The sequence below is a fragment of the Martes martes genome, assembly GCF_963455335.1.
Source record: "Martes martes genome assembly, chromosome: 8".
NCBI classification, from domain to species: Eukaryota; Metazoa; Chordata; class Mammalia; order Carnivora; family Mustelidae; genus Martes; species Martes martes.
Window position 1 is genome coordinate 47883291 of NC_137895.1, and position 14291 is coordinate 47897581.

Genomic DNA, 14291 nt, shown 5'->3' on the forward strand with positions numbered 1-14291 from the left:
AATATATACCAGTTGGGGCTTATGTAAATGATTTCCCCCATTCTTTTCCTTTTCCATATATAATAAAAGTATTTCTCAGGGGCACCTGGATGGCCCAGTTGGTTAAGGGTCTGCCTTCAGCTCAGGTCATGATTCCAGGGTCCTGGGACTGAGCCCCCAGTCAGGCTCTCTGCTGCGTGGAGAGACTGCTTCTCCCTCTCACTCCCCCCCACCCCGAATAGGGGGCTCGCACCTGCTCACTCCCTTGGTCTCTCATGCTCCCTCTCCTCCTCTCTGTCAAATACATAAATAAAGCCTCTTTTTAAAAAGGTCTTTCTCAGTAGATATCATCTCTGTTTAGTTTAGCATTCGTCCTTTTTCCTGATTTGTTCCACTGAAATCAATCAATCTAGCTGAAGATTCAGACTCAGGGAGAAAGCCAGGTAAAATCAAAGCCTTTTGAGGAAGCAATAAACTTGTACACTTAGATCAGCTGCAAGGGAAATGGAATAAATTGAGAACAGAATTCCACTTATAAATAATCTCTATACTCAATCAGGATTTAAGTACAGAGTTGAACAAAGGGTAACAGTCAGATCTTTACCTTTGCTCTCCATAAAAATGGGGAGAGCATCAGTCTGTGGCTTCCTTCTCCGAGCTTACATTTCCAGATAAAGGACTGGTCGCATTATTTCACTTCGTAACTCCAGGGAACAGGCCTTGGACAGCTCATTCAGTGAGTCGGCCTGAAGCTGTTCCTAGCCTGGGAGGCCTGGCAGCTGGTTATGTGTGCTTCATAAAGGCTGCATTTTAGTGGTGGATGTCAGTGTTTTTAGTGTTGGCACCATGAAACATCTGCAATCACTCAGATGATTGTTTTTTTTGTTTCCTCTCAGGTTACAGTCCCTGGACACAATCCATACTTCACAAAGGTGGTTATTCCAGAAAAATCCCAGAACTTCAGTGCTCTTAAAAAGGATATTTTCCTTCCCTTCAGAAGACAGCTGGATTCTATCCCAGTATCAAATCCTTCATGTCCTAAGATTCCTCTGTATAGTGATTTGCCAAGCCACTCAGCTGCAACAAAGCCTCGTCTGTTCTTATTTTTAGTGACTGTCTTTCACATGTTTGTCAAATAAAGCAAAATGTGAAACACAACTCCCATCACCACCTGGAATCAGGGATTACTCACGCCAGGTTGCTGCAACTCTTTGAACTCCCTCTGTGGGACCTTGACTGAAGAAACACCACGGTTCTTCCCTAAGGAGAGAAATGGTGGTTTTTAAACCACAACAAGCAATGTGTGGTGATAACAAAAGGAATGATTTAATCTTGACGAATGGAAGACACCTTTCAAGTGCTGTCCATTTAACACTTAATCTTGAAGTTGTCTTGGGAATTTGTAAGAAAAACTTGAGAATCAAGAAAGAAGTTCCTGCAAGAAAAAAAAAAGCAAATTTTGTACACAGAGAGCCAGGTGAATATAAGCAATGAAGATGAACATCTACATGGAGTAGATGAACTATCTACAGAGCCTGGCCATGAGTGCTATATGGGAAGATACAGTTAAGTGCCATATATAATTACTTCTCAGCACAGGGAGAAATGATAGAACTGGGACATATTTCATTTCACAAATGTTCTAAGGAAATAGTGGAAAGAGGCAACCATGTCTCAGTGGCTGAAGAAAAACCATGGGCCTGATGGGATGACAAGGTTCTATCTACAGAGCCCCAAAGCAGCAGTTCAATTAAGTCCCTCCATTCTGCACTCAGATGCCACAGTTCTGTCATGCTGATGACCTCCAGATGTGTAATTCTAGCATCTTGCCTGAGCTTCAAACTCAAGTCCCAGCTTCCCACTGTACATATCCACCTGGGTTTGACCCACGGGTACCTCACACTCAATGATGTTGAAACTGAACATATTTTTCTCCCTGGAGCTGCTCTTAGCCCCTGTACTTGTCTCTGGTATCACCGAACTTGAAACCTGACAGTCATCCTTGATATTTTCTCCTCTTCCCTCAGCCCGAAGTCAGTCAGTCATGAAAGACTGATGTGAATGATAAATGTTGATTGATTCTCTTTCTCTCCATGGCTGGTAACGTCAAGTTTAGGCCATCATGATTCACTGGCACCATTTCAACAGTTTTACTGGTCTCTTGTGCCTAGCCTTCTCTTCAAATCTGTCTTCCACACAGCACTGGGGAAGAAGGTCTACTCAAAACAAAAAACAGCAATTAACTTGCTTATAGTTTCTGTACACTTAAGGTACAGTTTGTGTCCTGAGTGTTAGTACCATTCTGACCCACCACCACGTCTTTCCCACTCTTTTATAACTCAGTGCAGATGTCAACTCCTCCAGGAAGCCTTTGCTGACCATGATCCCTCCCAGTCCTTTCCACTTCCTCCCAGTCAATCTGGGGACCTTTCCTCTTTGGTGCTCAAATTAAATGGGTTACCTCTATTATGAATTTACAATTGTATTATGATCTACTCTCATGTGTGAATTTCCCTAACAGAATGTGAGCTTTGAGGGTCTGTTCAATTAGTTTGAAAAATTCATTTTTCTATCTTCAGAGCCCAGTACTTAGTAGAAACTGAATGAATGAGTGAACAAAGAGTTCCATGAACCTATATCCAGTCTCTCCCAGAAACTGTGTTGGGCTTTGAGTCATTTTGTCAAACGCGGTCCTATGCTTTGGCAATCTCTAGTTCAGTAACAACACTGACAGAAGAGTTTTCAAATATGTATCAACAAATAAATACAAATAATGGTGTTTTTACTATGCTTTGCAGTTATCCTAAGGTTCATAGTAAATGTATTATGTTACCAGTTAACAACATAAGCTACTTTTATATTGAAAAACAAAATTTTTACCATTAGTACTCAAGTGAAGCAACTATTTTCCACTATCATGAGAGTTAACCTATCTTAAAATACTTTTGTGTAAGAATTAAGGGGGGAAACATCAAACCAAAAAATAGCAACTCCTAAGCAGATTTCTAAATGCTGTGTATTGCTCATGGAGTGTGAGTTGCCTTGGTTCTTTAAACTGAATGTTCCCTAGGATCTGAAAATGAAACTATACTGCACTTGCTACATGATGAATGCGTGAGAACCACAAATGAATGGAAGCCACCCGGGCATTTAGGAACTATTCCTGTGCCAAACTTAATCCACATGCACAAAATCATATTTATCTAAACAGCATTTGTAGTCCTTTTCTCTCTTATAAAATCTGGTAATAATTTGAATATCTGGATAATTTTTATTTAAATAAACAGTAATTTATTATATACTTGAAAGTATGTATTAATATTACAGAAATGATTTTGGTATGCTACAATGCACACAGGACTTGATTTCCCATCAAGCCTTATTTTTCAGTCAGACATTCTGAGTTCTAACTTTTCTAAGATCCCAATTTTCAAAGGGACATGAACCAAAACCTGAACTGGTTTATAAGCCTTAATGTAAATTCCTTAAGGAAATAATGTTTTTAAAATCAGAAATTTTATCAAACTTAAAATCATTTAGAGACAAGTAAAACAAACTCCAAAACAAATCTAAACCAAACCTGAACTTAATACAGAGCACGTTCAGGACACATTATTTTGCAGCAAAGTGCTCAGAAGTAAACTTTGTGGTGAGGGTCTAGTATGATTGGATCTCCACTAACCAGGTGTCCAAGGGGAGAAACCACCATGCAATTCCAACTACGCAGACCAGAGCCCCAAACCTCCCCACATGACATCTTTCCTACTATCCTCTTAGCCTCTTAAACTGGAGGTTATTATGATCCTCAGGTTCTAAGTTCAGGTGCAACTCCTTTTATGGAGGAAACAACATGGTAAATGTTTATAAGATAAAGAAGAGTAGATGGAATGAGAATAAAATTTTAATTAGAAGGCAAGGACCCTGAGTTCAAACCCACCCCACATTCAGTTTCCTTACCTGTTAAATGAAAACCCCTGTTTGATGGCTTCTGTGACTATCAAAAGCTGTCATTTAAGATGCCATATTCTGATGTCCTTTCTGGTACTTGCCCAGGAAGAGAGGATAATTAACACTAGGTGGCATAAATATTTTGAAGGCATTAAAGACCAGGTCTTTTGCTTCAGATACAAACAGAATTGACCTGAAAACTGAAACACTGCCTAGCTGGAATGAGCATTTAATAATAGCTAAGGAATCTCCTGAACTAACAGCTTTTTTTCATGTATCTAAATTATAAAAATCAACATGAATGAATCTAAATGAAGGGAGTATTTTGGAGAAATGTTAAGACCCCACAAGTGTCATTTTGATTTTGGTGCTCAATTATCACGTCCAGAGCAGAAATATTTTTAAAAGCCTCTTAGCACTTTTGAAAGTCTAAGAAATGAATGTTGTGTTTTGTTCCAGAAGTTGAATTTGTATTTGTAATGTTTTTAAAACTGTTAAAAGAGTTACCTCCAGCTTTAGAAAGTAAAAATATCTGATACTGGATTGGAAATACCTTTTCCTAGGGCATCCAGAAAAAATGAGCACAGGATACTATCTCATTGCAACAGGATAAACTACTTATTAAGAAGTTTGCTTTTGGGACGCCTGGGTGGCTCAGTTGGTTAAGCGGCTGCCTTCAGCTCCCGCCGTGATCCTGGAGTCCCAGGATCGAGTCCCACATCGGGCTCCCAGCCCCGTGGGGAGTCTGCTTCTCCCTCTGACCTTCTCCCCTCTCATACTCTCTCTCTCTCTCAAATAAATAAATAAAAAAATCTTAAAAAAAAAAAAAAAAAAAGAAGTTTGCTTTTTATTCTACAGTGACAATACAGTTGTCTATTTTATGACATCCCTTATAACTTCCTCATGACTTCAGATATGGGAAGGCAGGAGAAAATGATTACTGAAGAGCCAAAAAAAAAAAAAATCAACAACAATACAGTTGTCTATTTTATGACATCCCTTATAACTTCCTCATGACTTCAGATATGGGAAGGCAGGAGAAAATGATTACTGAAGAGCTCCCCCCCAAAAAAAATCAACAACAACAAAAACAAACCACATCACAATATTTTAAACAGAAGGTTAGGGAAAGAGTTGAACTTCATTAGAGACTTTACATTCTATCACTAATAAGCAGATACTCTGCTCCCCACAAAACATCTTATCCTGCCTTAGCATATGAACTACTCCACAGCCTTTTATAGATGTTTCACAGCTGATTTATAAGTTTTCTCACTTTTTTCTGTACTATAATTAAGAACTTGCACAAATTGTCTAAAACAAAGTTTATTGGGAAGGGATCATCACTACCTCTGAAATTAGTAAATTTAGAATATTCCTTTTTTTAAAAGATTTTATTTATTTATTTATTTGAGAGAGATTGAGCACACGAGCAGTGTGGAGGTGGGGAGTAAATGGAGAGGGGAAAGCAGGCTCCCTGCTCAGCAGGGAGCCTGATGCAGGGCTCAATCCCAGGACCTCCAGATCATGACCTGAGCTAAAGGCAGTCGCTTAACCAGCTGAGCCGCCCAGGTGCCCCTCCTGATTCTTAATAAAGAATATTCACGTAAGCAATGAATATGGTTTCCTTCCATTACCATTACCTTAAAAACAAATATGCAAATGTAACAAAGTCCACATACTAGACAAAACTGATGACACAAAATAAAGCCTGGGAAAGACCAAATTTATGATCTTTTTATGAGGCAGTAATAATGCAACAACTCTTCAAAATCCAGTCACTCCAGAACAGTTATGATAAAAATACTCATCCTGTTATATATGTTATATTCTACATCTAAATTTTGTACCACGGGGCAAATGATGGATGAAAAATGTGTCTTCTGATTAGAAAAAAAAATTGCAAACTTCAGAACGCACATTAATGTAGTAAAGTCACCAAGAAATCATGCAGGAAAGAAATGGATTTTCCAAACATACTTAAGCAAGAGAACCATTTCCTTAAGTAGTTTAGCCTAGTACCATCCCTCTGAACTTATATTCCTTGATTACCAAACATATCTTGGGAAATGCTGGTATAGGGAGAAGTCTTTGTCCCAAGTAATAAATTTTGTTGATTTCAAAATGCTTTTCAAACACAGGGCATAGTTAAAAAAGACTTGAAATTGGAAAATTAACAGCCCCCAACCCTCATCACTGTGACCCAGGATGTCACATTTCTGGCCAAGGACAGACAAGTTTGCCCTCTGAAACGTGTACAACAGTTTAAATGAGACATGGCTGAGTACAAAATGGCTAATTTAGAGGTACCAATTTCTAAAAAATGATGAATACCTCAACTTAGTAAATGGGAAAAAAAGGTTTTCTCTTTTCAAGAGAATTCATTATATATAGAAACCCCTTTGGCAGAAGTTCCCTGGAACATTTTAGCTAGACTTCAATATTTACAGTTCTTTAGAGGGTCCATTACTCCCCACTCCCACAAAAAGAAAGATGCAATTTTAAAATGGACTTAATTTTTAAAACATTAGAATAGGGGAAAGAAGTATAACAAATGATTAATCCATTTTCTGGATGGCAGAATTATGTGCTTTTGTTTTTCCAACTTCATTTTTGAAATTTTCTATTATTTACAGTTTTTGTTTTTCTGTTTTTTTATAATGAAAGAAAAGCAAATGATTTAAAGACTGGAACCTCAAAGTTTGGGACACCAGTTTACACAGGTAATTGCTGCATCTTCTTAACACATTCATTAAACATTTCCAGAGCTTATGCTGAAATAGCACTTACTTAAGTCAAAGTTAATTTAAAAATTATTTTCCCTTATTTACCATGGACATGAAGTTCTGATGAATACCAAAGGATTTCAACGACTAAGGTGGGAAGTTTGTATTTTAACAAGCAAGAGCAGAACTCCACCACGTCTTTGCTCTCTAGCCCAGCAAGTTGTCCCCGAGTGTTCTATCCCCTTAGGGGTCTATCTACCATTAAAGGATGCCTGCGGAGAACTCCCAGAGTAGTGCTTCCACCTTGTGGTCAGAAAAGTGTTTAAAGAGATTTGGTCTTCTCATTGTCTCTTAGAAAAGAACAAAATAAACGTGAGAAACGGTGGAAAAACTTAATACAGAGGGATGTTTTAAGCAAAGCCTTACCAATTCTGTTAAATTCTGATACCATATCAACTTTGGAAAACCACTGTTTTGTTAGACTGTTTTCTCTTTTGCCTTTAAAGTAATTTACTGCAATTATTGCAACACTGCAAACTATTTTTTCTGGGTATTTTAAAAAACTGTCTTTTCCTCTTATAAGTTTGAGAAAACTACCCAACTGCTTTCCTTGACAATCATGCTTTACTGAATGCCTCCTGTGCACACAATGCATTGTATTAGGCACTGGCCGGGGGTTGGGAGAGAGGGGGAGATACAAACAGATGTTACAACCTGCTTTTGGAGTGAAGATACAAAGGAACATATCAGTACATTTAAGTGTGAACAAAGTACTTAAGAGTTGAGACAATGTAGAAGGGGAAAAGATAGGATTAATTCAAGGCTAATCCAGCTGGGTTTTGGAGTGGTAATGGTTATAAATGGATACAAGAAAAGTATTAAAAGCTACTATTTGTAAGTCTTTACTACCTGCCAGACCCTATTGGAGGCTCTATAGATTTGTCTCTAATTCTAAGGTCACAAAGCAAGTACCAGATCTGCTATTTGAATTTAGCCCTTCCCACTCCATTAAGATGAAAATGACTCATGAGAGAGAATGCAAATGAACTTTGTTGCAGTAAAAGGGTTTAAGAGTACAGTGGTGAAACAAAAGTAGCCGTTTCATAGAGAAGTCAAGTCTAAAATGAACCCCAGAACATTTGCGACAATATTAAACAAGAAAATAGAATTACTTAAGTTTTTTTCTGTATTTAAATCAGGGGACCAACATGAAGCTATCTGTAAACTACCTATAAATGAACCAAAAAAGGGAGAGACCAAAGGCAGTGAGGTCAATTCAGGTAGGTTTTACTGGGATCTTGGAAGAAGGCCTCATACAGGGTGTGACCTGGAAAGGTGTACGAAAATTAACACATAAAAGTACTAAAATTTAACAGAAATGTTTAAATGGAATTCATCTAACATGACAGTAACAAAAATGGGGGGAAAAGACAAATTTTGCAATTTGGAATGTGAAAGATGTTACCATAGTAAGTTGACTTTGTTAGTAGGATATCTAAATTATATTTTCAAGGTAGATCTGTGGGACTGAAACAGGATGAGAGGAAAATTTTTTTTTTTTTTTTAAGAGTTGAGAGAGAGCATGAGCGAGTGGGGGGAGGGGGCAGAGACAAGAGAGAAGCAGACTCCCCACCGAGTAGGGAACCCTATATGGGACTTGATGGCGGAGGCTCAGATCATGACCTGAACCAAAGACAGCCGCTTAACCAACTGAGCCACCAGGTGCTCCAATGTCCATAATTTTTAAAAACATGCATCTTTAAAGAAGAGCTTTAAAAGAGAATAAAAATTTGTTTTAGGATCATCTCTCTCCTAAAAATAACCAATTATGGTCTCTTATCCAAAATATGATTTTAACAATTTTAATACATCATTTCAAATGTATTACCTTTAATAAATTACTGAACATGTGGTGAGTCCCCCATCTGCTTACACTTGAAACTACTCTTGTTCTATGTTCTGTTGCTTTTTATTAGTTCCTGTTAACAGTCCATTTTATAATTGAACACTTCTGAACACCTTATGTGCTACTGCTTTAATATATTTATCTTTTTAAAGCAGTACTTGTAAATATCCAAACCCTACCATATATTAGTGAAAGCTGGCTCTGTATGATAGGCAATATGGCCAAAGACTTAAGATAAAGAAACTCTTTTCTGTAAAGATGAACTCAAACCCCAGTACAAAATCCAAACAGCGAGCAAGTGCAACCACGAACTTTCCACGATGCCATGACAACTTGCAGTTACCACCCTAAACCAACAGATAACTACACACTACACACTAATCAGTATCTTTAAAACATTCATTAAAAATGAAGGTGAACAAAATGATGCCAACAGCTAACCCCGGTCTGACTTTGGAGCCCTCAGACTCCTGCTTTGAAGTCAGCTTTAAGACAGGTCCCAATGCTTTGAGATTCACTCAAGAAATTCTTATTGATCACCTATATATCAGTGTCACAATAAAGAAGTTGTTCATGGCCTCATGGAATTTAGCTTCAGAGATGATGCAGAGAAATTACAGAAAATTACAACAGGGCTTTTCATGCTGACAAGTAGCAGGGTGGTTATTCCTAGCTTTCCTCCTTGCCTACGTTCCTTCCAAAACATTCACCATCACTTGTTGAGAAACCACTTAAGCCAACCTGCCATGTGAAAACACAAGTGAATCAGAGGGAGAAAAGAGCATTTCATAGCTGTATTAAACTTTTTAAACATCATTCTCTCAAGTTGAGTCTTATTCGATGCCTTGGAGGCTCCCAACCGCATCAAACTGTCCATTAGTATATGTACTGCCATAGTGGGCAGTCTTGGGCATTCCAAAAACAGAAACACATTCAGACTTACCTTTGATTACCCAAGCAGATGATATTCAAGTATAATTTCTATTTTAACAAAACTCATTACTACAAAAAAAAGTTTGTAAGATCCAAAAATCACATTCTTGAAACAAGTCTTAATCATTTAATATTTTTATTTGTAAATCAATAAATATGTATACTAAACCTAAAAATTTAGACAATTTAATGCATAAGCATGGTGAATGAAACTATCTGCAGATCTGAATGTTTTGTAAGTAGCATCGTCACTGCATACCATAACCTGAATGTACATAACTTATATTCAAATGTTGTATTTTTTAAAAATCAGGTACTTCTCTAAATTTTAAGGGAGTGGAAATCATTTAAGATATGAAGAGTAAGGGTTAAGGATGAGCTATATGTCCAATTTTAATTACATTAAAACCCAAATATAAACAAAAGTGAAATTTTTCTAAAAGAAGTACTTACTACTGCCCCTCCCAAAGTAGGTAAATTACACTACAGAGAAGAAATCTACATGTACAGATAATTTCTTCCATTGGTATGTGTAAAAAAATAATTTTATGTTGTCTAAATTTTTAGGGTTATATAGTTAGAAATATAAGGCTCTACTTTTATAGACATGTCCATTAAGGGAAATAAGTTAGCACAATCATTTGAATTGGTTGTCTACATACTGGACAGGGCTTATTCCTTTTCTTTAGCTTCTTTGCACACGTAAAGCATGCCATAAGATGTCCTGTTTTGCCATGAACAATGCAACCGTTTTTAGGTCGACCTTGGCAAATCACACAAGGTTCAATGGCATTAAGGGGAAAACTAGATTCCACAATTTCTTCTTTGTCTTGTGTTTCTTCCCTCTCAAACTCTTTGACATCTTCTTGACTGCTATAAATAATGCTATTAGAAGTTGATGGCTGAGAATAGTCCTCACTTTCTTGGGATTGGGAGGCTTGTGTGATTTTATCATCATTTTCCTCAGCACACGATTCTCTGCAATCACTCACTGAAGATTTTTTACAATCAGGGACATCAAAGCCCTCTTCTACTTGTGTTGAGTTTTCTAGTTTGGCTTTCTCAGGCATCTTTCCTTTATCTTCAGGAAGCCAATTCTCACGAAGGGCCCAACATCTGTTGCAATGAGGTGGAAGAGGAGGATTCATTTCGCTGCATGAAGTACACTTCCAATAGTCCTTCAATGAGAAAAGACGGTTTCTGTAACCCTTTAACAACTAGTCACAGCCAAAACTAGCAACTGCAGTATGTCTGAGGTAGAATCTAGCACAGAGTTCAATTTTCAGCACTTCATGTTTTACATAAAACGTTTGACATGTAGCAATCTTTCCTCAAGCATGAGATTATAAAGTACATAAAGTAGATAATTTTTTAGCCAAACCATGCCAAAGAATCCTAAAACAAAAAATGTATTCACCGTGATCTTAACCACATCCCAATAAAGTTTTCTGTAAGGACACAGATACAGTTGGTTCATTTAGCTGAAAGTGTGATGTAGTCTTTTATTCTGAAATGAGGCCTGTACTCACTTCACTCCCTTAATTAAAGGCTCAACCCTGGATACTGTGGCCAACGTTCACCCAATCAATCTAGACGAAGCTACTGCCCAATGTGCCAGTGAAAAAGACTGCCTCAAAAGTTCCCTAAAACCTGGACTCAACTGAGTGTTCCCTAACTTCATCCACAAAGGAAACACAAAACTTTTTTCAGCAGTCACTGCCAGCTAAAATCTGTCATCCTTGTCATTACCCAAAATGTATGCCCCTTACTTATCTATACTTCCTGTGTACTCATCTCCGTAAGTGCTTACTGCTTCTCCCATACCTCAGCTTACTTCCCACACCTTTCTACCATCAAACAATGTGGATAACAAACTCCCTTACCACCCCCACTCTCTAACAAACATATCCCTATCCCTTCTCTTAACTACAACATGGTTCTTGCCTAAGGATAATTTCCATGTAAAACTTGCCATGATTAGCCATTTCTAATCTGCCTCACAAATGACCTCAGAAATTAGCAGCAAGGATGGAAATGACTTCATTCTCCCACATCAGTTCTTTCAAGTTCTCAAACTAGGTTGCTACCTAACTGATAAAACCAAAGACAAAAGTTTTGTGATATGGGAGAATGCTTCAAAGAGTCTAATAAATTTTAGAATCTATGTCTGACATCAAATGAATCAACCAGTTACTTGAATTATTTTCTAATACAGCAAAAATTTTTTTTCAAAAATCTTACAATTTCATCTTTTTTGCATTTGGATAATAACTTTTCAACTCAGCAAAAAAAAAATTGGATTTCTCATTCAAATATAATTAAAGGCAATATTAAGAACAAAAATTAAAGCATTAATATTCAATTTAAAAAACACAACTTACTTACCTCAGGAACCCCAAGAAGCATATAATGTAAATGTTTTTAAGTCCTGAATTCTTTTATTATTACTTTTGTTTTTAGAGAGGGAGAGAGAGAATCTTAAGCAGGCTCATGGTGGGCACAGGGTCGATGCAAGGATCCACGTCAACAACCCTGAGATCATGACCTGAGCCAATATCATGACCTGAGTCAACATCAAGAGTTGGACACAACTAAGCCACCCAGGTGCCCCTTGGTCCTATGGGGTTTTTTTGTTTTGTTTTTTTAAGATTTTTATTTATTTATGTGAAAGAGAGAGCACACATGCATGTGTGAGCGGGGGGGCAGGGGGGAAGAGCAGAGGGAGAGGGACAAGCAGACTCCACCCTGAGTGCTGAGCCCGATGCAGGGCTCAATCTCATAACCCTGAGATCATGGACCTGAGTCAAAATCAAGAGTTGGGACACTCAACTGAGTAAGCCCTCCGGGCATCCGTCCTGAACTCTTAAATAGCAAATCCTACCTACCACATTGCCTAGTACAAATCAACAAGATTGGCAAAATGTTGATAACTGTTAAAGCTGGGTGATAAATACACTAGAGATACATAATCCTACTCTCTAGGCCATACATACTTGAAATTTTAGATTAAAAACTTTCAAAGTTCAGGGGCCCCTGGGTGGCTCAGTTGGTTAAGCATCTGCCTTCAGCTCAGATCATGATCCCAGAGTCCTGGGATTTGAGCCCCACATTGGGCTTTCTGCTCAGTGCCGAGCCTGCTTTACCCACTCTCTCTGACTGCCACTGCCCCTGCTTCTGCTGTCAAATAAACAAATCTTAAAAAAAATTTTTTTTCCAAAGTTCAAATGCCCGTCCCCCCTCCCCCACCAACACAAACCATAAAAATTCAGTAATGGGTGCCTGGCCGGCTCAGTTGGTTAAGCGTCTGCCTTCAGCTCAGGCCATAATCTCAGGGTCCTGGGATCCAGCCCCATATCAGGCTCCCTGCTCACCAAGGAGCAGTCTTCTCCCTCTCCCTCTGCCTGCAGCTACCCCTGCTTGTGCTCCCTCTGCAAATAAATAAAAAAAATTTTTTTAAGATTTTATTTATTTGACAGACAGAGATCACAAGTAGGCAGAGAGGCAGGCAGAGAGAGAGGAGGAAGCAGGCTCACTGCTAAGCAGAGAACCCGATGCAGGGCTCGATCCCAGGACCCTGTGATCACGACCTGAGCCGAAGGCAGAGGCTTTAACCCACTGAGCCACCCAGGCGCCCCTGTAAATAAATAAAATCTTAAGAAAAAAAAAATTTTTCAGAAACAGATTCCGACACAACAAATTAAAGAACAAAACGCTTTACGACTTTCTGAAAACATCTTAATTTTATAGAAATTACCTCATATCAGGAAGCAGACAAGGCATATTTTTCTAACCTTAACCCCTATGTTTTCTTAATTCCTTAAAAAGGCAGATGTATACTTACAGCTAAGGAAATTTCAGGATCTTCTTCAAATGAATCTGTATCACTCTCCTCTGCCTGATACACAGTTACTCGATATACCTAATAAAACAAATCCATTAGCATCAACTCATCAACTTTTTTCCCTAACCAGGAATGAAAAGCGTGTATTACTATATATGAGAAATTCTGAGACAGGGGTCAAATGGAATAAGCGTAAGGGTGGAAAAGTGGAGAACCATGAAATCCTGACTCACTATGGTTAAAAGGCAAGAGACAGGATGTTTAAAATGAGTAAGGCAAAAAATTCAATATAAGCATTTTTATTTTATAAATATGGAGATATTAAGTAACTGAAATAGCTAGCAATGTTGAAGGCAATCACCTCCAGTAACTTTAACTGTGTGCACACTCTTATAAAAAGTAAATATTTTTTTAAAGTAAATTAATATTAGAAGAGGGTATTTTTTAAGTTTATTTTTTTAAGTAAACTCCACTCCACAATATGGGGCTCGAACTCATGACCCCAGGATCAAGAACATGCTTCACCTACTGAGCCAGCCAGGTGCCCCAAAGAGGGGAATTTTTCTTAAAATAAGACTATTACAAGAACGTTCATTGACTTTATGCCATTTATAGTTACAAGATATAAATCAGACAACATGGAACTACAAAAGCCTTAAGTCCACAAAACAATATTCTAGTTTGAACAAATCAAAAGTCAAAGATTAAGTGAAATCAGAATAATTATTTCAATTATCAATGAATACAGAAAATATTGAAGGACTTTAGACATAATTAGAGAAATAAAACTACCTCATCATCTTCATCTGAGAGTTCTTGTCCTTCTTCACTAAGACTATAATCTTCTGAATCGAGAGACTCAACTTCAAATTCTACACTGAATTGATCTGAAACTGAATCCTGATCCAACCAATCACCTGATTGTTCACTTACACCAGCATCAAGATCCTAAAATCGG

General features: G+C 37.8%; 2 protein-coding genes across 7 annotated transcripts in view; one reads left to right on the forward strand and one right to left on the reverse strand.

Annotated features, from left to right (window-relative positions):
• The window catches only part of CPM (carboxypeptidase M), a 71689-nt gene extending 68411 nt beyond the window's left edge, over positions 1 to 3278 (forward strand). The window contains exon 9 of the mRNA XM_080811025.1: positions 876 to 3278. Coding sequence (XP_080667151.1) covers positions 876 to 1118 — 243 coding nt within the window. The 3' untranslated portion in view covers positions 1119 to 3278. The remainder of the gene's footprint in view (positions 1 to 875) is intronic.
• A 4940-nt stretch (positions 3279 to 8218) lies between these two features.
• The window catches only part of MDM2 (MDM2 proto-oncogene), a 29796-nt gene continuing 23723 nt past the window's right edge, over positions 8219 to 14291 (reverse strand). For 5 of the 6 annotated variants that reach the window (XM_080810567.1, XM_080810570.1, XM_080810569.1 and 2 more), the window contains 3 exons: positions 14126 to 14281; positions 13334 to 13411; positions 8219 to 10670 (listed from right to left, as the gene is read on the reverse strand). In XM_080810567.1, the coding sequence (XP_080666693.1) occupies positions 10107 to 10670; positions 13334 to 13411; positions 14126 to 14281 (798 nt within the window). In that variant the 3' untranslated portion in view covers positions 8219 to 10106. The remainder of the gene's footprint in view (positions 10671 to 13333; positions 13412 to 14125; positions 14282 to 14291) is intronic. The other variant, XM_080810571.1, reaches the window with a different exon arrangement.